The sequence below is a fragment of the Erinaceus europaeus genome, chromosome 19, assembly GCF_950295315.1.
Source record: "Erinaceus europaeus chromosome 19, mEriEur2.1, whole genome shotgun sequence".
Classification (NCBI taxonomy): Eukaryota; Metazoa; Chordata; class Mammalia; order Eulipotyphla; family Erinaceidae; genus Erinaceus; species Erinaceus europaeus.
The window spans coordinates 25,843,524-25,866,325 of record NC_080180.1 but is presented as its reverse complement, the minus strand read 5'-3'; the positions used below and the strand labels follow the sequence as shown (position 1 = coordinate 25,866,325).

General features: G+C 40.8%; 1 protein-coding gene and 1 long non-coding RNA gene across 2 annotated transcripts in view; one reads left to right on the top strand and one right to left on the bottom strand.

The window, feature by feature from the left end:
• The window catches only part of LOC132534620 (uncharacterized), a 46,598-nt gene that overhangs the window by 18,273 nt on the left and 5,523 nt on the right, over nucleotides 1–22,802 (bottom strand). The window lies entirely within an intron of this gene.
• IL10 (interleukin 10) lies at nucleotides 9,606–14,297 on the top strand. Its single transcript, XM_007523109.2, has 5 exons — nucleotides 9,606–10,172; nucleotides 10,862–10,921; nucleotides 11,227–11,379; nucleotides 12,880–12,945; nucleotides 13,956–14,297. The coding sequence occupies exons 1-5, from the start codon at nucleotides 10,008–10,010 to the stop codon at nucleotides 14,040–14,042; spliced, it is 531 nt and encodes a 176-aa protein (XP_007523171.1). The 5' UTR covers nucleotides 9,606–10,007; the 3' UTR covers nucleotides 14,043–14,297.

The following is a 22,802-nucleotide window of genomic DNA, read 5'->3' as shown; positions in this document are numbered from 1 at the left end:
ACCCTAAATCCACAGTTTACTAACCTCATCAAAGCAAGGGTTGCAAAAGCTGAATAAGGGCAAGAGACTGGCATACTTTAATGATGACTCTTTAGTCACTATCAGGCCACCCCATCAGCTAGGGCCCTAATTGGGGAGTCCTGAGATTCCCAAACAGACATGTTGGGCCTAGACCTTGAATAAATCCCTCTCTCCATTGTTACCAGTCATCTCTATCAGGAACAACACAATAGACCCCTTTGTGGACCCCCATAGGATCTTGCCCTCAACTTGGATCAACAATTGTAAGTAATGTTCCATCCTCCTAAGGGAGGCTGGACAATATACTCTATGCTACACCTGAGAAAGATGGGTCCTGAAATTGGGGCAGCTTGGAATGTTCCTACTCAGGACCACAGAATGTGAGCTCAGATCTACAGGGATGCAGAGGTCACATAGGCTCCTAAGCTGAATATGGGCCCCAGATAACATCAAATCGATGGTGTTTATAGTCAACAATATTTATACATCTTTCCCATATTTGGGAGCTACTCTCTTCCCTGATCCAGCTTTCTGGTCCTTTTTCCAGCCATGGCATCATCTCCCCAGACAATAACTTGGATCTACCTGCATATCAGATTTCAGGCTCAGGGGAAAAATAAACAACACAAGTATAGCCACAGGCCCTTTGAAATATAACTAAAATATGCCTACTAGCTATCTACAAAACTGAGATACCCCCAACTCTTCGCCTGCACTATTCCAGCCTTTAGGTTCAACAATTTGATTGTTCAACAATTTGTTTGGCTTTGTATGTTAAATCTCTTTTCAACCACCAAGTTCCAGATGCTAGCATGATGCCAACCAGACTTCCCTGGACAGACAACCCCACCAATGTGTCCTATAGCCCCACTTCCCCAGAACTTCGCCCCACTAGGGAAAGAGAGAGGCAGGCTGAGAGTATGAATCGACCTGTCAACGCCCATGTTCAGCAGGGAAGCAATTACAGAAGCCAGACCTTCAACCTTCTGTATCTCACAAAGACCTTGGGTCCATACTCCCAGAGGGTTAAAGAATAGGAAAGCTATCAGGGGAGGGGATGGGATACAGAATTCTGGTGGTGGGACTTGTGTGAAGTTGTACCCCTCTTATCCTATGGTTTAGTCAATGTTTCCTTTTTATAAATAAAAAAAAATTTAAAAAAAACAAGAGTCCTAAATCCAAACAGTTTGAGAACAGCTGACTTAGGTAATCTGAGACCATATTTAAAAAAAAGTACACATGAGACAAAGAAAGCACCTGGTTCTCCACATGTGCAAAGTTGCATCTAAGGCACACATCAAAAACACATGGAGTGGAGTTAAGGATTTTCAGAGTCAGTTATATTTAAGAGATAAAGATGAGAACGGGGACATACTTAGCTCCAAGTGTTTTAAAAGAAAGGTGCTTTATGAATACTGTAATGGAAGTACATGCCAAAATAAGCATTTTTAACACTACTGTCATCATGCCTCAGAGACAAGTTAGAGTAGAAATACTTTTATATCTGCAAATATTCTAAGATTTGAAGTATTTCCCTAAGACAATAAAATATCCAAGCAACTACTAACTCTTATACCCAGCTCTCAATCATGAAGCTAAGCAACCAGTGAGAATATAATTGTTTAATATTATTTATTTATTATTGGATAGAAGCAGAGAACTTGAGAAGGGAGGGGAAGATAGAAAGGGAAAAAGACAGATACCTGCAGCCCTACTTCTCCACTTGTAAAGCTTTCTCCCTGCATGTGGGGACCAGGGGCTAGAACCTGGGTCCTTGTACTCTGTAATGTGTGCACTTAATCAGGTACACCATCACCTGGCTCCTGTACATAATTGTTTAATGGGTGAAAACTTACTTTGTCAGACTCTCAGCTCACAACATATGGCACATCTCTTAGACAACCAACTCTTTTTGTTACAGGTGATGAAAATGTAGTGAGTGATTTAATATAAATTGGGCACTGACTTGAAATTCCACTTTTGGGGGGGGGTCATCACTGGGGTTTTACTACTCAGGGCCAACATTTTCAGAGTGAGAGAAAGATCATAGCACCAGAAGTTCCCCTGGTGTCGTAGTTCCTCCATGTAGTGTAACAGTCTGGGTCACATTTATAGCAAAGCAGGTGCCCTCCCAGATGAATTATCTCATTGTTTTTCAAATTCTGCCTTTGTTATCAGCTCTATCTTATGCCAATAAGTTCACTTTCTTCTCTGGACCTCAGTTTGCCCATGTGTAAAAATTCAGTACTAGAGTATGTCTTGGTATTTTTTCTTCTGATATTCTATAACAAAAATATATATTTAATACTTCAAATACCATAGGATATTTGGCTGGTATCTACCTGGAGTAGTTTAGATTAATAACAAAGTAAATAAAATATAAAAAAGTTTAACTAGAAATGGTATATAATTTGTAAAGGTAGATGCTCGCCCAAATGAATTAACCCTCTACTTTATATGAAATGAAAGACAAACCTATAGATATCTGTGGCTACAAAAAGTTTACAATTTCAATTAACAAATGTGCCATGAATTATGCTAAATATTTAGCAAGCAATAATGATCAAAATAAGGTATGAGTTCTGTCTTTATAGAGGTTACATTCTAATGGAAAACCATTAGTCAGTCAAAAAATCACCACAGCCACATGTATAAAAACTAAAAATCAGGGGGCCGTGTGGCCAACAACAAGGACAGCAATAACAACAACGATAACAACAAGGGCAACAAAAGGGGAAAAAATGGCCTCCAGGAGCAGTGGATTCGCAGTGCAGGCACTGAGCCCCAGTGATACCCTTGGAGGCAAAAATAAATAAATAAATATAAAAATTAATTAATTAATTAAATCATTGAAAAAAACTGATATAATTTCTGTAAGGACAAGGAGCAAGGAGTTCTAAGAAGATATACCCAGGAGACCTGACCCACAGTGGGGATTAAGGAGAGACTTAATTGAGAAAAAAACTAATTTATTGAAGGATGTAGCATCAGAACTGATAACTAAGTGATGAAGGAGAAGTGGAAGAACAATCCAAGAAGGCAGAAGTATGTACACAAAGGTCCTGTGGCAGGACAGAGAACTTGGGTCAACTGGGGAAGAAAAAAGAGGAAAGTCAATGAGACTGGAGTACTGAAAGTTGAGGCAAAAGAAACATACAGGGTCAGATGATAAAGGAAGTTGTAGTATTAAAAATATCAGTCCATGGGGCCCAGAGATAGTTCATTCTCACAGTAAAGCAAACAGCTTACCATGCAGGAGGCTGGTTTGAGCCCCAGCACTATATAACATAGGAGCACCATGGACACACATCAGCAGAGCTCCATGGGTGTTGGAGGAACGCAGAGGTATCTTTCCTTTCTCTCTCTCTCTCTCTCTCTCTCTCTCTCTCTCTCTCTCTCTCTTTCTCTCTCTCTCTCCCTCCCTCTTGCTCTTCCTCCCTCCCTCTCTTTCTGTCTCTTTAAATAAAAAAATAAGGAACTGGGTGTTCACTCAGTGGTATTGCACATGCAAAGGTCCTGAGTTCATTCCTCAGTGTCACATTAAATATATATTTTCCTTATTTTACCAGGAAAAGGAAAATGGGAAGTAACTGAGTAGTTGGAGATGGGAAGTCATGATCATATTGGCATTTTGAAATGACCACTCTTAATACAAAGTGAAAAATGGTTTGCAGAATGGATATTAGAACATTCACTGCTTTTTATTTGAAATCCCAGAGGAAAAAGAAAATAGTAGTTTGAATCAAAGAGTTGTTGTTGATAGTGATGCATACACATGGAGAGAGATAAAAAAAATTTATGCAGAACAATCTGGAGTACATGGTAGTAGATTAGAGACAGTTTACCAAGGCTAAAGAAGGAAACAAGTTATTTATAGGTTTCTGGTTTGTATAATAGGTTAGATGATGGTACCATTTACTGAGTTAAGTAGGGAGATCCAGATGATGATCCAAGAAATGATGAGTTTAGTCTTGTATTCTGTATTAGCTAACTAAATTTGGGGGGTCAGAGAAAGGTGAAAAAGGAAAATTTGGGCCCACTTACTGAATAAATATTAATAACTCCAAGATAGTGTGTGTGGGGGAAATAGTATAATGGTTATGCAAAAAAGACTTTCATGGATAAGGCTTCAAAGTACCCCCATACCACCATAAATCAAAATAGAACAGTATTATGCTCTGCCTATATATCTCCCTGTATGTCTCTCATTAAAATAAAACAAATAATTTTTTCAAAGAATTATAATTTTAAAAAAGAAAGCATTTCAAGACATTGACTGTAAGGTAAGGGCAAACCTTCCTAAGCATTGGATCCTGTTTGACTAAAGATTCACAGGGCCCCAAAACCAACCTTGCTCCGATATGTGGGATTTGAGGTATCAGTCACCAAGAGAAGATCTAAGTAAACTAAATCCCCCAGAGGACAGTCCTAGAACAAGAATTCACTTGTGATCCAGACTCAGGAACCCACTAGTTATTGCCATGTATGCAGAGCAAAGACTGTATCATCTGGGTGGTACCACCTGTTATCTTGGCTCCTGTAAGCTTAATTTCTCTTTAAAGTTGCAGATTATAATGTCCATCCCCTAAAGGAAATCCAAATTGCTTGCCTTGGTGCCCCAATTGCACATAGGGGAATTCCACACTGGATGTCCAAAGATCAGCCCTTCCGCTGTGGTTTGCAGTGTCTTTGGGCCACAGTCTTAGCAGGGCCCCATCAGACAGCACTTGTCTGCATGATTCCAAACTCAGTGCTATTGAACAGGCCTCTTTTGGCACAGCCACCAGGAACACCTCCTCTGGGGGAGTTGAGGAAGGTTATTCAAGAGAATACTAGAAATTTCAAACTGGGGAAACTATTGTACACACTAGATGTCCTGAATAAGAAGAAGTGAAATTCATATTGTAAGCCATAAAATCCTAGTAGTTACTAAAATCAAGTAGGATTGAAGTCTCAGGGGAATTCTTCATCAGGACAGTCATCTCACTTGCTTCCATCTCTACCTGCATCACTAATCTGCCTGCTGCCTACTAGCTGGCCCCATTGCCATGTCAGCTCACTGAATCCTGAGCCCAGATTCCTTAGCCACCCCTTTGCCAGCACAGCTCCATGGGACTCCTTTTCTCATTCTTGGATCTGACTTGCAGACTTGCTGCAATGTTCAGGGCAGTTATGCCTGGAAGATTAACATTTTACTGAGTGTGAGTGTAGCTAGGTTATAATTCCTTAAAAGAGACTCCAAAATCAATGCTTGGAGTCTCTCTCTCTCTCTCTGTGTGTGTGAGTGTGTGTGTGTGTGTGTGTGTGTGTGTGTGTGTGTGTGTGTGCCTGTTTCTGTTTGTGTGTGCCTGTTTCTGTTTGTGTGTGTGTATGTCTGTCTCTGTCTTTCTCTTTCTTTCTCTCTCTTGCACACCAGCTGTTTGGCCTAACTCCTTCCCCGCAACAGTTAAAGTTATAAACCTCACTGATGAAACTTTTCAGAAAGACTTAGGATCTCATGGGATAACAAGTCTTTGAATATTGGGGCTTCTCCCTAGCATGCTGAAACAATGGTGAGAAGGGCCAGAAGACAGAAAAAGCAGGCACTGGATAGCACATGAACACTATACCAACCTCTCACTTCGTGTTTGGTGAGACAGGCAGGAGTTCAGGGGGAAGGGGACCATAGGGAGACATAGTCCCCCTTTTTTAAACCATGCTTCATCATATTTCCTTTTATAAAAAATTTTTAATACAAAAATGGGGTACATTTTGGAGCAGAGAAGGTATTTTCCCTCTCACAAACTTTCTCTGATTTTTATTCTGCAGTCCCCTACAGAGAATTTACCTTATCTCAGCAGGAAAATCAATGAATAAGCATTTATCAAACACTTGGATTTAAGGGAAACTTGGATTGAGACCATTCTCCTCAAAGACCTTACAGACTGTTGAATAACATTTGTGTCCCACTGAATCAGAATCAGGTGGTCCCTAGGCTGACACCACATTCAGATATAGGTGTCTGGTCTCTCACTTGCTTTTTTAAATTTTCTTTATGTATTTCTTTATGTATTATTTATTTGGATAGATACAGCAAAAAATCAAGAGGGTAGTGGGGAGATAGAGAGGGATAGAGACAGAGAAGCACCTGCACCATTGCTTCACCACTTCTAAAGCTTTCCTTTGGAGGTGGGGGTTGGAGACTTGAATCCAGGTCCTTGAGCATTGTAGCATGTGCACTCAACCAGGTGCACCACCACCTTCTTTCCTTATACTAGCTCTTCTTTTTTTTAATTTTTAAAAATATTTATTTACTTATTCCCTTTTGTTGCCCTGTTGTTTTTTATTCCTATAGTTGTTATTGTTGTTGTTATTGATTTTGTTGTTGTTGGATAGGACAGAGAGAAATGGAGAGAGAAGGGGAAGACAGAGAGGGAGAGAGAAAGCTAGACACCTGCAGACCTGCTTCAATGCCTGTGAAGTGACTCCCCTGAAGGTAGGGAGCCAGGGTCTCAAACCAGGATCCTTACGCTGGTCCTTGCACTTTGTGTTACGTGCACTTAACCCACTGTGCAGCAGCCCGACTCCCTTATACTAGCTCTTCTTTTAAACAAATCCAACCTCCAATTTCCTGACATGCAGATTGACATTTATATCTCAGATATGACCTATGAGTTTGGAACTCTTCCCAGTGAATCCTAATGACTCCTCAGATGAACAGAGAGAGATATTTACAGTTCTTGGGAAATACAACACATCTTTGTTGTTCCTGTTATCATGTAAAGGCAGAGGGTCTTAACTTTTCCCAGGATTCATCCCAGTTTTCTTATATCAGCTTGATGTCACTTTTACAAGTTATTCTGATATGAAAGATAGTATTATTGTTAACTAGAAAAATGTATCTAGAAATTTTCCCATAGTTATCTCTAACCATTTAGATCTTGAAATTTCTCAGAGAAACTAAAAATAAGAGAGCAGGGCAAGTAATGGGGAAAGGATTCAACCAATGGCTTGAGATAGTTAGTTTCACATTATAAAGCATAACCTCACCTAACTGTTCATAATAGATTTTGAATTAAAGAAATGGGGTGGGGGTAGATAGCACAATGGCTATGCAAAGAGACTCTCATGCCTGAGGCTCCAAAGTCCCAGGTTCAATCCCCTACACCACCATAAACAAGGGCTGATCAGTACTCTGACAGAACAAAGGGAAGACCCCTTGGAAAATACCCAATATAGACCTATTAGCTTTTTCCAAAATGGAGACCCCAAATCTTCATCTGCAATATTCTTGCTTTTAGGTTCATGATTAGTCAACAATTTGTTCTGCTTTATATCTTAACTCTTTTTCAGCCACCAGGTTCCAGATAATACCATGATGCCAACCTGACTTCCTTAGGCAGATGACCCCACCATGTGTCTTGGAGTCCCACCTCCCCAGAGCCCTGCTCCAGTAATGAAAGAGAGAGACAGGGTGGGAATACAAATTGACCTGCCAACACCCATGTTCAGCAGAGAAGCAATGACAGAAGCTAGACCTTCCACCTCTGCACCCCACAATGATCCTGGGTCTATACTCTGAGAGTGATAAAGAATATGGAAGCTATCAAGGGAGGAGATTGGATATGGAGCTCTGGGAGTGGGCACTGTGTGGAAATTTACCCCTCTTGTCCTATGGTCTTATCAATATTTTCATTTTATAAATAAAAAAAAAGGGCAGAAAGAAGAAGGAAGAAGAAAGAAGGTTTTTGACCACTTCCCTTCTCTCTGCATATATAAACATATAAGAGATTTTGCCTGCCTCCCCTGAGTTAATCTCACTAGCCTCCTGAGTGTTTTGTCTTTGCCCAAACTAGTCTCCTCAGTCTTGCTAACTTCATTCCTAGTCCAGGTCCATAAGGTACTCTGCTATGTTCATTCTAACTTAGGAAAAAAGAGCTATGTTCTTGGCACCTTACATAGGCCAGATTTTGTGTTTGGCACCAAGTACATAAGAGACAACAAAACAATATTCAGAGGCTCACATCTGACAGGGGGAGGCAAAGTAAAGTTTACACTGATGATCCTGACCCACAGGCACATCCACAGAGTGGACTGGAATCCCTCTCACTCTTACTTCTGCTCCTTCCAACCTGAACTGACTCCTGTATGCCCACCCCTCTCACTCTAGGAAGTAGACTACTCCAGTGGAGCAGGTCCAAAACTCAGTGTCATCTGAAATGACCCAGTGCTGATACAGGAGGTCAACAAAGTCACAGAAACATTAGAAAATTGTACATATGCTTCTACTGATACTTCCCTTAGTCCTACCCCATGGGAAACCTGAAAGGCCCCTAGCAGTTAAGAAGTTGGGAATGTTGTCCCCTTGGAAACAGATAGAAAACAGACGGGGGGGGGGGGTATATAGCAAGATAGCATAATGGTTTTGCAAAGATACTCTTGCCTGAGGCTCCAAAGTCCCAGGTTCAATCTCCCACACCACCACATGCAAAAGTTAAAAAAAAAAAAAAAAAAAGACATAAGGAAGTCAAGTGACTTGTCCTAAGTTTAAAGAGTGATGCAGTCAGGCAAGAACCACAGTTACCTGTCCCCCAGTCACCAGGCCAGTACTCATCTTAGTCACTGTCTTCACTGAAGTGGTAGGAGAAGCCCCTACAGAAAGAGGAGTATGCACAAAGGACTCCCAGAGACTTACCAGATATCTAAAGAAGTTATATTACTGTCTTTCCTAAAAAACAAGTAGAATAACATTCCTCACTTCATATGGCTCTACCTGAAGACAGATCAAGGTGGGGGGAGAGAGAAAGAGCAAGTCACATGTTAAATACAAGACAGGATGGCCAAGCCTTCTTTGAGAACAGAAAGGAAGAAGGAAGAGAATACAAAGGGAGCTACTGTCCAGTCTTCAGGGAACCTGATTTATTTTCCTTGTTATTTCCACCATCTTTCAAGCTTAAGTTGTCAAGCACAGAAGCCTACATTGAGAAGAATACTTAAAGACTCTTTTCATTCTATATACCACTAAGTGTAGAAGATAAGAAGCATGACAACCAGACAGGTCTGGTTTCAAATTCCAGTTCTCTCACTAAACACACATGTAGCTGGTAATTTTGTGCAGGTAATTTGCATTTCTGTACCTCAATTGTTCACTATAAAATGGAGGCTTATAAACTATAACTGTGTGAATAACTTTACTTTAAACCATTAAAAAAAAACAGTAAAGTGGGGAAATATGGACATAATAAGGATCATAATGACTGACTTAAGTCCCAGTTAAGTACTGGGATAGCTGAGGAGGTGGGAATAAAAGGTATGAGAATCTAAATAAACCCAAGTCTAAGCAAGGAGCCTAAAGAACACCCCCTGTCCCTGTCTGTCCTGAGGGAGGCTAATCTCTTGAAGGTAGTCTTGAAACAAAATCAGAACTAATAGGGATATTTAACTCATACTGTCATTTTCACTTGGGGAAACAAAGACCCAGAAAACTGAGGTGACTTCCCAATTTAGCAAGTCTTTGCTAAATTAAGCATTCAAACCAGGTTTGGGGGAAGGGCTACATTATTTCTCAATCCCAGTGCACTGTGGAATGGCCAGCCTATCCACGTCACTGTGGCCTAGGAACATACGGGTGGAACCCACAGTTACGGGTCTCTGAGTACAGGATAGCTTTACAACCCAGGAAATCAACTTTTTTTAATTAAGAGAAGTTGCAAATATGTTTTAGAAGAGAGGTAACTTGTCCTAAAAATAGCTATAATGCAGAAGCTCAGTGCTCAGCTATCCCTTTTGCTTACAATGCAAAATTTAAAAACTTTAAGAATAGGGAGGAGCTTTGATCAGAAAAACCCTTACCAGGAAATTAGTGAGTCTGTGACTTTTTATTGAATGGGGAGGCCTCGCTGAACCCACAATATAAAAGGGGGACACAGAGGTGAAGGTCTACACATCAGGGACTTGCTCTTGCAAAACCAAACCACAGGGCAAGTAAAAGAAGGCAAAGCACCACCATGCCCAGCTCAGCGATACTATATTGCCTGGTCTTCCTGGCTGCAGCGGGGGCCAGCCAAGGCCACAACACCCATTCTGAGAGCAGCTGCATGCACTTCCCAGCCAGCCTTCCCCACATGCTCCGAGAGCTCCGAGCTGCCTTCGAAAGGGTTAAGATGTTCTTTGTAAGTATGATGCCGTCTTGTTCTTCCTTTCTTCCTTGGGACTGCCCAAACTGGACATTTCTTTACCTTCATCCCCACCACCCATTCCTCCCAAACTTATATTATGAAGAGAGTCCTAGGTCAAATCATGGGTTCAGTGAGGTATGCTAAACCCATTGGATACAACAATTGTGCAAGGAAAACTGCCTTTAAGGTAAATGTGTTAACTTCTCTTTTATACTCAAGAGCATTTTAAAAGATTCTCCTGGAGTTCAATTCTCTGATGACTGGGAGAAGACAAGAAGGATCAGCTTAGAGGTGAAGATATCCCCCATGCCCTGAGGCAAGGAAATATATAAATCACCTACACCCAGAGAGAGAAAGAAAAGGACAGGAAAAGGAGCTCCAAGCACTGAGGAATTGACATGAGGTCTCTTGTCTATGTGACTCTATAAAAAAAGAGACCAGAATCAAGTTAAATGTCTGCCCTGGCTTAAAAATCAGTCCTATTTTTTAAAAATTTATTCTAGGAGGAAAGGCCTGGTTAAACTAAGAGTTCTAGCACCATTAAATTTCCTATTTTTGTAAAACTTATTTGGGCCAGGGTTGCTTTGATTAAAAATTTAAAACTCTGTACATAAAAAGGGCATCAGACATTCTTTTCAGGTATAGTCTTAAACATCAGGCTTATTTCCCTTTTGTTCTTACAGCAAATGAAGGACCAGCTGGACAACATGCTACTGAACGAATCTTTGCTAGAAGACTTTAAGGTGAGAACTGAAAAGGTTGGGAAATTGAGGGAGTGCATAATGTGACTGAGATAGAAGGTAATCTTTGCTTTGCGCCTGCAAGGAGCTTCCTCTGCTTCCTTCACTTTGAAAAGGAGAAGTGGGAAACTCTTAACTCAGCACATGGCCAGCACCCCCACACTGGCTTGTCTGGGAGGGAGGGAGGAGGGTGCCATGGGGGAGGTGCCTGTTTATAGAAGGTCCTTGGGGACAAAGCTGTCAACTGAATCTAGAGCAGCAGCAGCAGCCCTTCCTCCCAATAACCTCCCCTCTCCCACATTCATTAGGGTTACCTGGGCTGCCAAGCGTTGTCAGAGATGATCCAGTTTTACCTGGAGGAGGTGATGCCACGAGCTGAGAACCATGGCCCAGACATCAAGGAGCATGTGAACTCTCTGGGGGAAAAACTGAAGACCCTCAGGCTGAGGCTGCGACGCTGTGTGAGTAGCAGTTCTCTCCTTTGAGGTTCTTCTCCAAAATACTATCTCCTAAAACCACACACATCCAGGGAGACACAAAAGCACAGAATAGCAGGAGCACTCCCTGAGTTCCATCTCTTGCTCATTTCCCTCTGAGCAGGGGTTGGGGGAGGTGGCTAGGCATTTACATGTGAAGATTTGCAAACAGCCTTCCTGTTATTTGTGACTCATGTGTGGGTTATTAACTATTCCCCTCTCTTCATGAGCACAACCCAGAGCTTCAGTCTGGGCCTCCTTGACCTTTGGGCTGAGGTGATGGGCACAGTTGGAAGGATTCACAATGTGGGTCCCAGGAAGAAGAAACTGTTTTCCTCTATTTCCAACCTTCTGAAAGCAGTGCCTACAGTGGGACCCAATTAACTGACAGGATTTTCCCTGATATTGGAGAAGTGTCAGGGGCTACTCTACACCTCCAATATCTATGAATAATTCTCTCAGGTAATTTATTTATCTAACTGAAATGATACGTTCACCACTGGTTCCCTTTGCTCTCTTACAGGTATTGGGAAATAAGTTTATCTCTATTTGTAAAAAAAAAAAAAAAAAAAGGCTATGATTGTTTACCCTGCATAACTGGCACTTGTCTCTATTCTTAGCGAACATGAAAAATGACTTCAGGGGAGTCAGACAGTAGCACAGTGGGTTAAGAGCAAGTGGTGCAAAGTGCAAGGACCAGAGTAAGGATCACATATCGAGCCCCCTGCTCCCCACCTGCAGGGGAGTCACATCTTTTTCTCTTCATCTCTCTCTTCCCCTCCTCTCTCCATTTCTTTCTGTCCCATCCAACAACGATGAAATCAATAACTACAATAATAAAACAATAAGGGCAACAAAAGGGAATAAATAAGTAAATAAGTAAATAAATAAATAAATAAATAAATAAATAAATAAATAAAGGACTTCAGTGGCTGAAACTGAGGGAAAGGAATGGGATAGCTGAGTTGCATGACTGACAACAGGCTGTCATCAGTTCTGTGGTGTAGAGGCTCTGAGTTGTGGGCTTTCATTCAAGCCCAACAAACAACTCAGAGCAGCCCCCAGAATAGTGTATATTGTCCTGTGTGTTTGTGGGAGGGGGGCAGGGGGGAGCTGAGGGGAGATGAGGAGGAACAGTTCTCCCCAAGAACTGTGTGAACAGGCATTCAAAATTAGTTTGGTCTTGTCTTCTTGTGACCTGCTTGACCCTCAACAATAGGGGTGAGGATTCTCTTTTCTGTCAGGGGTCATTTGGACATTTATAACATCACTCAAATATCATACAAAATTACCAACTTAAAAAATTAGCATTTAATGTTTCAATGAAAGAAGTACCTAAATGTATTGAATTTAGAGTTCCGCCAACAGTTGCTTTGGCAGGATCAGACTAAATGATTCTGTGTGCCATATACAACTGAGGACCAAGAGCTATGTGCACATGAACTGGGAAACAATGCCATTAACACTTTCTCTTTTACTCCACAGCATCGATTCTTGCCCTGTGAAAATAAAAGCAAGGCAGTGGAGAAGGTGAAGGATGCCTTTAGTAAGGTAAGATTCGACTTACATTATTCCCTTGGGGGCAGAAACTGGTGCTAAATAAGCCCTTTCCTTCACTTGGAGGGAGTGTGGGAACCCAAGATACCATGTAGCCTCCTCAGCCACTGAGGAACTACCACCTTGGTTTTATTTGTTTTCTGTGAAGTGTCTTTGGGGGTTTCTAAATGACTGCTCACGGTAGGTCTGTGGGTTGAGCAGTCAGCCTGTGAATACCATGAGCCAAGTGCTAGCAAGTGACAAAGGAAACAGAAAGTAGCTGTTGGAAATCGAAGCTGAGTGCACACGTGCAGGAAGCTGACACTTGAATATGCATACAAACACACCCAGGGGCTCAGCCCGGGTTCCCCAAAGCTCAGTCAGCAGGCAGCAGTATTCTCACTTCTATGAAGCTGATGATGCTCATGCCACCTGTCACTCCCAAGGTGTCTGAGAATGTCAGCTCTCAAACCAAATGGGGTTTCACACTTACAGCTGTCCATGAATTTCTTAAACTCCTTTCTGGGAAGCCATGTGACTGACCCCTGTTCTGTTGGAGAGTTGGGAACAGAGACTAGATAGGGTTCCAGCATCAGAAGACATGAATCTCCTGACAGTGGGAGTGGGGAAAGAGCAGGGCAGAGTCTGTACAATATTTGATGGGGAGCATAATCACAGAAAAACTTCCTTTTCTCACTGTCTCAAGAGCAAAGTGGTTCCTCTAATGTCTTTTCATCAAATTGTGAATAAGCATCATGTGTGTACATGACCTTTAAATTTGTTGAAAAGGCACCATTTCAAAGATAGTGCCTTTGCAAACTGAATGTTCCTTTTGCTATTCACTAGTCATTCTTCAGGTTAAAGCACAGTCATTGCAAGGCAGCCCACAATGCTTTAGGTTCTCTGGGTCCTTTGATTTGCAACACAGAGCAAACAGAACAAGTACATCTTTTATCCTCAGGGTCATGCCCATCCAAGAAAGGGATTCAGATGTGATTTTCACTAACTCTTACTTTCTTACACAGCTCCAAGAGAAAGGAGTTTACAAAGCCATGAGTGAGTTTGACATCTTTATCAACTACATAGAAACCTACATGACAATGAAGATGTAAAGCTGAAACATCTCAAGAAACAAGACATACAGGACAGTGCCTCTACTAGACTTTAGGACACAAACTGGAAATTCTGATCTGGAGTCTACAGCAGCTCTTTGGAAAAACACCACTGTACCTTTTTCCTAGAATATTTATTACCTCTAATACCTCAATTCCCACTATTTATTTACTGAGCTTCTCTGTGAACTATTTAGAAAGAAGCCCATTATTATAATTTTTCAATATTTATTATTTTCATTTATGTTTAAGCTGTTTCCAGGGGTTGACACCCTATGGCATCTCAGTGTTTTAAGATAAATTGTAAGTTATATAAAGAAAAGTAGTTCTTGAGGAGCCAAGCAAAGCTTTCCTTCCAAATCTGACCACACTTTAAAGCTTTTGTGACCTCCTTTTAATTTCTCTTATCCTTCTGCCAGGGAGCTACTGGATTACTACAAAGATTCTTTTTTTAATTAACTTATTATTTTTTTTTCTTTTAAAGGTTCTTAATGTTCCAATAGCTCACAGGTATTGCTTAGATCTCATATTCCAGTATTAATTTCTGAAAGTTGTGGCCAGTTTGTTATTTATAATAATCTAAAATTAGTTCTAATAGAACTCAGTTTTAACTAGAAGCAATTTAATTCCTCTGGGAATGTTACACTGTTTGTCTGTCTTCATAGCAGATTTTAATTTTAAATAAGTAAATGGATCTTATTAAAAACATCTTATGGTGTGTGCTTGCTTTATCTAATTAAAACTGTTCCCTTAACAGCTTTAATATAAAAGAGAGTAGATAAATGAATTCTGCATTACAGAAAAGAAATCTGGTTATCCTCTCTCAGATAGATAGGAGGCTCCAAATTTGGTAACTTCAAAATCCCATAGCAGGGGGAGGGTGATGATGCAGCCAGTTGAGCTTACCACATGCAAGGACCCACATTTAAAACCCCAGCCCCCACCTACAGAGTCTTACAAATGGTGAAGCAGTGCTACAGGTGCCTCTCTACCTCTCCCTCCACCCCCTCCTTTTCAATTTCTCTGTCTTATCAAATAAAAGAAAAATTAATATTTTTTAAAGTCAATAATGACCACCACATCTATGGACATCTAACTTTTTATAAAGTGGCTCAAATTATTAAATAAAGGGAGGAAGCTCTCTTCAATAAATAGTGCTGGGAAAACTGAGTTGAAACATGCAGAAGAATGAAACAGAACCACTTTATCACACCAGAAACAAATGTTAACTCCAAATGGATCAAGGACCTGGATGTTAAACCAGAAACTATCAAATACTTAGAGGAAAATAAGGGCATCTTTGATGATACAAATCAGTTGCAAGGAAGACTAAAGCAAAAAAAAATCAATAGGACTACATCAAATTGAAAAGCTTCTCTACCAGGAAGCCATCACCCAAAAAGAGACCCCTCACAGAATGGGAGAAGATCTTCACATGCCATACATCAGACAAGACTAATAACCAAAATATATAAAGAGCTTACCAAACTTAGCAACAAAAAAGCAAATGATCCTATCCAAAAATGGACAGAAGACATGAATAGAATATTCACTATAGAGGAGATCCAAAAGGCTAACATATATATGAAAAATTGCTCCAGACCATTGATTGTCAGAGAAATGCAGATAAAGACAACATTGAGATACCACCTCACCCCTGTGAGAATGGCATACATCAAAAAGAACAGCAGCAACAAAAGCTGGGGAGGTTGTGGGGACAAAGGAACCCTCCTATACTACTGGAGGAAATGTAAATTGGTCCAACCTCTGTGAAGAGCAGTCTGGAGAACTCTCACAAGGCTAGACATGGACCTTCCATACAACTCAGTAATTCCTCTCATAGGGATATACCCCAAGGAATCCATAACACCCAACGAAAAGGATATGTGTAAACCTATGTTCATAGCAGCATAATTCGTAATAGCTAAAACCTGGAAGCAAACCAGATGACCAGCAACAGATGAATGGCTGAGAAAGCTGTGGTATATTTACATACTGAAATAATATGCAGCTATTAAGAACAATGAACCCACCTTCTCTAACCCATCTTGGATGGAGCTAGAAGGAATTATGTTAAGTGAGATAAGTCTGAAAGACAAAGATAAGTATGGGATGATCCCACTCATAAATAGATGGTGAGAAAGAACAGAAAGGGAACCTCAAAGCAGGATTTGACTGAGTTTGGAGTAGGGCATCGAAGTAGAAAACTCTGGGTGGAAGGTAAGAGTAGATGTTCAGCTTCACTGGGGGTTTGGGGTAAGGGAGAAACACAGACCTTTGGTGATGGGAACGGTGTTAATATACACTCCTACTAACTTAACAGTCTCACAAATAACTATTTAATCAATAAGAGAGCAGGAAAAATAGATAGATAGAATGTCTCAAGCTTTCTGATGCATAGACCAAAGGCTGAGTGTATATTCCTTCAATTTAAGCACTTAAGATTTCAAATTGGAAATCAGATTGAATTCTAACAGTGGGCTCAAATTGTTAATACATTTCTAATAGTGACTTGTTCTTTGAAATATTAAATCTCCTAAAAGCTTAGACCAGAGAGAACAGAAGCAACTGGTGGCATTACTTTAAAAGATACAGCTATGGGAGCTGGATGTTGGCATAGTGGGTTAAGCACACATGGCACAAAGTGCAAGGACCAGTGTAAGGATCCTGGTTTGAGACCCTGGCTCCTCACTTGCAGGGTGTTTGCTTCACAAGCAGTGAAGCAGGTCTGTAGGTGTCTTTCTCTCCCCTTCACTGTCTTCCCCTCCTCTCTCGATTTCTCTCTGTCCTATCCAACAACAATGACAGCAATAACAACAGTAATAACAACAACAATAAAACAAAGACAACAAAAGGGAGAAAAATTTCAAAAACAAAATTAAAAATTAAAAAAGATAGCATAAAAGGTCATAAATTATAGTGAGGTCTTCTATGATACAGCAAATACTAACAAAGGGATTTTCAAAGTTAACCCAGTTGACAATAATTTGGTTATAGCAATAACTATCTATTGCCTTCTTAAACCCTAAGACAGCAGGAACCTCCCACTTCCTCTGTAAAGCAGATTATTTCCTCCAGTCCTGGAAACTGTAGAATGGGGCTCCCTTTTCTGCATGCTTCTCTCAAGTCATATCAACTGACAGTGAATCTGCTGATCCCAGCTTAATCAATGCAACCAATCCAGTACCACCTCAGCATGTTTCACTTTTGACCGTGTCCAGAGACATCAGGAGTAGAATGTCAACCCTTCAGCTTCATTACTCTAGTGAGACCTTTCCTAACTCATAAGACTCCTTAATTCCATTTCAGGTGGCACACTTCTTAACAAAACCTCAAAACCTAGATATGGACCAGGGCCCATTAGATAGGGCATATGTACATGTACCCATAATTTAGGGTAAAATATATACCTTAAATCAAAAGTGCATAATTATTTGCAGTGAGTCAATAAATGAAGCAAACAAGTAGAAAGACCTAAAAAGACACCTTAAAGTAGCTAATGAAACAGTTTCTACTTAGACCTAGATACTTTCCTCACCTGCCTCCTATTACACATCCCTTAACCACTCCAAAGCTAACTTTGTCAAAGTAAAGACTACAAAAGCTGAATAGGGACAAGAGACAGGCATACTTTAATGAAGACTCTTTAGTCACTATCAGGCCACCCCATCATCTGGGGCCCTAGTCAGGAAGTCCTGGGATTCCCACACAGATATGATGGGCCTAGACCTCTAACAGAGCCCTCTCACCACTGTTATTGGTCATCTCCATCAGGAACAACATAATGGGCCCATTTAGGGGCCCCTATAGGACTTGCCCTCAATGTGGATCAATAATGGTAGGGACTGTTCCATTCTCCGAAGGAAGATTAGAAAACATACTCTACCTACCACCCAAGGAAGATGAGTCCTGAAATTAGTGCTGCCTGGAATTTTCCTAGCCATGACTACAGAATGTGAGCTCAGACCTACAGGGATACAGAGGTTACATAGGCTTCTGTGCTGAATATGGGCCCCAGATCAAATTGATGGGGTTTACAGTTATCAATATTTATACACCTTTCCCATATTTGTGAACTACTCTCTTCCCTGATCCAGCTTTCTAATCCTTTTCCAACTATGACACCACCTTACCTGCATATTAGCTGTCAAGCTCAAGCAAAAACTAGTAAAGTCATGGGCCCCTAGGAATATACCCAAAATAGACCTACTAGCTTTTTCCAAAATGGAGACCCCAAATCTTCATCTGCAATATTCTTGCTTTTAGGTTCATGATTAGTCAACAATTTGTTCTGCTTTATATCTTAACTCTTTTTCAGCCACCAGGTTCCAGATAATACCATGATGCCAACCTGACTTCCTTAGGCAGATGACCCCACCATGTGTCTTGGAGTCCCACCTCCCCAGAGCCCTGCTCCAGTAATGAAAGAGAGAGACAGGGTAGGAATACAAATTGACCTGCCAACACCCATGTTCAGCAGAGAAGCAATGACAGAAGCCAGACCTTCCACCTTCTGCACCCCACAGTGATCCTGGGTCCATACTCTGAGAGTGATAAAGAATATGGAAGTTATCAAGGGAGGAGATTGGATATAGAGCTCTGGGAGTGGGCACTGTGTAGAAATGTACCCCTCTTATCCTATGGTTTTGTCAATATTTCCATTTTATAAATAAATTTTTTAAAGTCAATAATGAAGACTACCCACACCATTCAATAAATTCATGCTTTAAGAGATAATGCTTAAAACTGTTATTTTTTAAAGCTAAGGATGACATTCCATATGTACTAAAAAGAGAAAGAATAAGTTGTTGTTGTTGTTGTTGTTGTTTTGCATTGCTTTGTGCTTCCTGAAGCTCCAATGGTCCAGGGCTGAAACAAATTTGCTTGGGTCTCAGTAAGGATTAATACAGAGTCCTAAAATTATTCCCTGACACAACAGTCAATCCCAGTGCATACATTGCTTGTTATTTATATTCACAACTGATAAAAAAACAAATCCTTGAGGGTCTAGCAGTAGCACAGCGGGTTAAGCGCATGTGACGCAAAGCGCAAAGACCCATAAGGACACTGGTTCAAGCCCTCAGGTCCCCATGGCAGGGAGTCATTTCACTAGCAGTGAAGCAGGTCTGCAGGTGTCTATCTTTCCCCCTCTCTGTCTTCCCCTCCTCTCTCCATTTCTCTCTGTCCTATACAACAACAACGACATCAACTACAATAACAATAAAACAACAAGGGCAACAAAAGGGAAAATAAATAATTATAATAAAAGAATCTCTTAAAAATTTTTTAAAAAATAAGTCCTCCTTGAGCTGAGACCAGAGTCAGAAATCTAGACTCAACAGAGTATAATATGTAAGTGAATTTCCCTGCCTAATAAGATAAAAGTTGCTGTTGTCCCTTCTGTTCCTTCCTTGACTAATGTAAAATTAGCTTCTGACTTGTCTGTTGGGAGGAACATGGTGACTGGGGAAGCCCTACACAAAGTCCCATGACTTGGAAGAGAGAGGGGGAAAGAATAGGCTGAGTAAACACACACACACACGCACACGCACACGCACACATACACGCACACACACACACTTCAGGCAGCCCTGGTCCAGGCTGAGGGTGGGAGTGATCAGACTGAGGTCAGTGTTTCAGTAAGACTGACTCACTTCGGTTAAAGTAACCATAGGAAGGAAGTGGGAAGCATCAAAGCTGAAATTCTGAGATGAAAGGTTAGGTTAAGAATGGAGGCTAGCAAAAGAAAGAGGAGTAAATTTCTCTCAATTCAACTCTGTAGTGGAATGGAGACAAAAACATCCTCTCCTCAACCTGGAAACTTAGGAAGTTGTTGGTCTCTGTGAATGTAACATGTACTACCTTAAGCTGAACACTGGCACTTCAGATGACATAAGTGGAGATCTAAAACCAATACAGAAGCCCAGGTAGAGAAATCACAATTTACTGAGCACCCAATTTTGAATTAGTCAGCACTAAGTATATACTTATCAGAAATACTGTGGGGTATTACTTCTGCTATTCTCTGCAAGACAGAACTGGATGTTCTCAAGTGTTGTATGGTTTGATCACATGGAGACCAATATGAAGAATGTGGAGAATGTCAAGAATGAAGAGCTGAGAGGTAAAGGATGAAAAACTGAGAACAGCATAAAAGGCCATTCTCTATATTTTAATTGCTGTCCTAAAAATTAGCTACTTAAAACAACAAGCATTTATTATAACACATTTTCAGTAGGTCAAAAATGGCAACACAAAGTTTGACTAGAAAAGTATCTCATTAAAGTCTCTAGTGAGGCAGTAGTCAAAATGAAAGCCAGGGGTTCTATCACTTAGAGACCTGGAAGGGATTGGCTAGAAGACTTTTACTATGCAGTGGCTGTAGATAGGTGGAATAACTCCTTACTACATAGTCTTCTTCACAATGCTTCTTGAGTCCTCATCACAAGGTAGTTGCCTTCCCTAGAATCAACAATCCAAGCACAGCAAAAAAGAAGAAATTAGTCTTTTATATCTAAACTCAGAAATCTCACACCATCAGTTCTGCCCCATTATACTAGCAAATAGATGTAAATTTCTAAATATAACACATATTCCAGAAGAGAGGAATCAAATTCTGCCTTTTGAAGGGAGGAGTGTCAAATAATTTATATATGCATTTTTTAATATGTAAAGGTTAAGCTTTATGCTTCTCATCTCCATCAGAAACAACAGCATAAACCCTCTTATGGGCCTCTACAGGACCTTGCCCTCAATGTAGAATGATAATAGTAGAAACTGTCCCACTCTCTGAAGGGGAGTCCCTGCACAGGCGATGAAGCAGGTCCGCAGGTGTCTTATCGTTCTCTCCCCCTCTCTGTCTTCCCCTCCTCTCTCCATTTCTCTAATTTTTTATTTATAAAAAGGAAACATTGACAAAACCATAGGATAAGAGGAGTACAGCTTCGCACAATTCCCACCACCAGACCTCTGCATACCAACCCCTCCCCTGATAGTTTTCCTACTCTTTAACCCTCTGGGAGTATGGACCCAAGATCATTGTGGGATGCAGAAGGTGGAAGGTCTGGCTTCTGTAATTGCTTCCCCGCTGAACATGGGCGTTGACAGGTCGATCCATACTCCCAGCCTGTCTCTCTCTTTCCCTAGTGGGAAAGGGCTCTGGGGAAGTGGAGCTCCAAGGCACATTGATGGGGTTGTCTGTCCAGGGAAGTCTCCTCTCATCCTGCTAGCATCTGGAACCTGGTGGCTGAGAAGAGAGTTAACATACAAAGCCAAACAAACTGCTGGACAATTACGGACCTAAAGGCTGGAATAGTGCAGGTGAAGTGTTGGGGGGTCCTCCATTTTGTAGATAGCTAGTAGGCATATTTCAGTTATATTTCAAAGGGCCTGTAGCTATACTAGTGGTCTTGTTTGTTTGTTTGTTTGTTTGGTTTTAGCCTGAGCCTGAAATCTGATATGCAGGTAAATCCTAATTATTGTCTGGGGAGATGATGTCATGGCTGGGAAAAGGACCAGAAAGCTGGATCAGGGAAGAGAGTAGCTCCTTTATATGGAAAAGGAGTATAAATATTAATGTAAACACCATAAATTTGATATGATCTGGGGCCCAAAATTAACCTGTGTGACCTCTACATCCCTCTAAATCTGAGCTCACATTCTGTGGTCATGAGTAGGAACAGTCCATACTGCCCCAGTATCAACTCATCTCCCTTGATGGGCCTAGACCTCAAATAAATCCTTCTCTCCATTGTTTTCGGTCATCTCTATCAGGAACAACAAAATAGACCTCTTTGTGGACCCCCATAGGACCTTGCCCTCAACCTGGATCAACAATGAAGAGAGGATGGACAACATACTCTATGATACATCTCCATTTCTCTTTATCCTATCCAACAACGAGAGGAATAACAACAACAGTAATAACAACAATGACGAAAAACAACAAGGGCAACAAAGGGGAATAAATGAATAAATAAATAAAAGTTTAAAAAAAAAACTGGCTCCCAACCTGAGGTCACTAAACTTATGCAAGTTCTTGAAGACAATCATTATAGAGAAAAGGATTACTTTTTTTTAACACTGTCATATGCATTATTAAGAAAACACAGGTCAATAAAATTCAAGAAATCTTTTCAGGTCTACCCTTTTTCTAGTGTATTCTTTCATTCCAGAAGTAGTCTCCATATGCAAAATAAGTCATAAAATTGAGGAACTCTCTCTCTCTCTGAATCAATCTAGTACACTTTTCTTGTGATTCAGATAAGAAAAGGATTACTTTTGAATGATTTCCAAAATGTGTGAACAGTCTTGTGGAAACTGTATACCCACTCACAACATTAAGCACATTAAAAAGGATTTCCACATGTTCAGCTAATCTGTATAAAGAGATAGGTGCTGCAGGGGAAATGGCATATGGCTATGCAAACAGATTCTCATGCCTGAGGCTCTGAGGATCAGTCCCCTACTCCACCATACGCAAGAGATGAGCAGTGCTTTGGTTTTAAAAAATGGCCTTTGCTCATTAACAAAATCAGGAAATGGAATTGCTTACTTAAAATATATTAACAAGGAAGACAACACCTACTGTGAGCTCCAAAAAGAAGCAGCTTACAACCTGGGATTCTCTGGAGAGGTGTCTGGCTAGCGTGAAGGTATTTCTTCCTGGGCACATGCTCTCTGGGTTGGAGAGAACTTGACCGGAGCCAACCTGGGCTGCTGCTTACTCAGCAATGCAGGAGAGGAACCAGGAACTTGTGG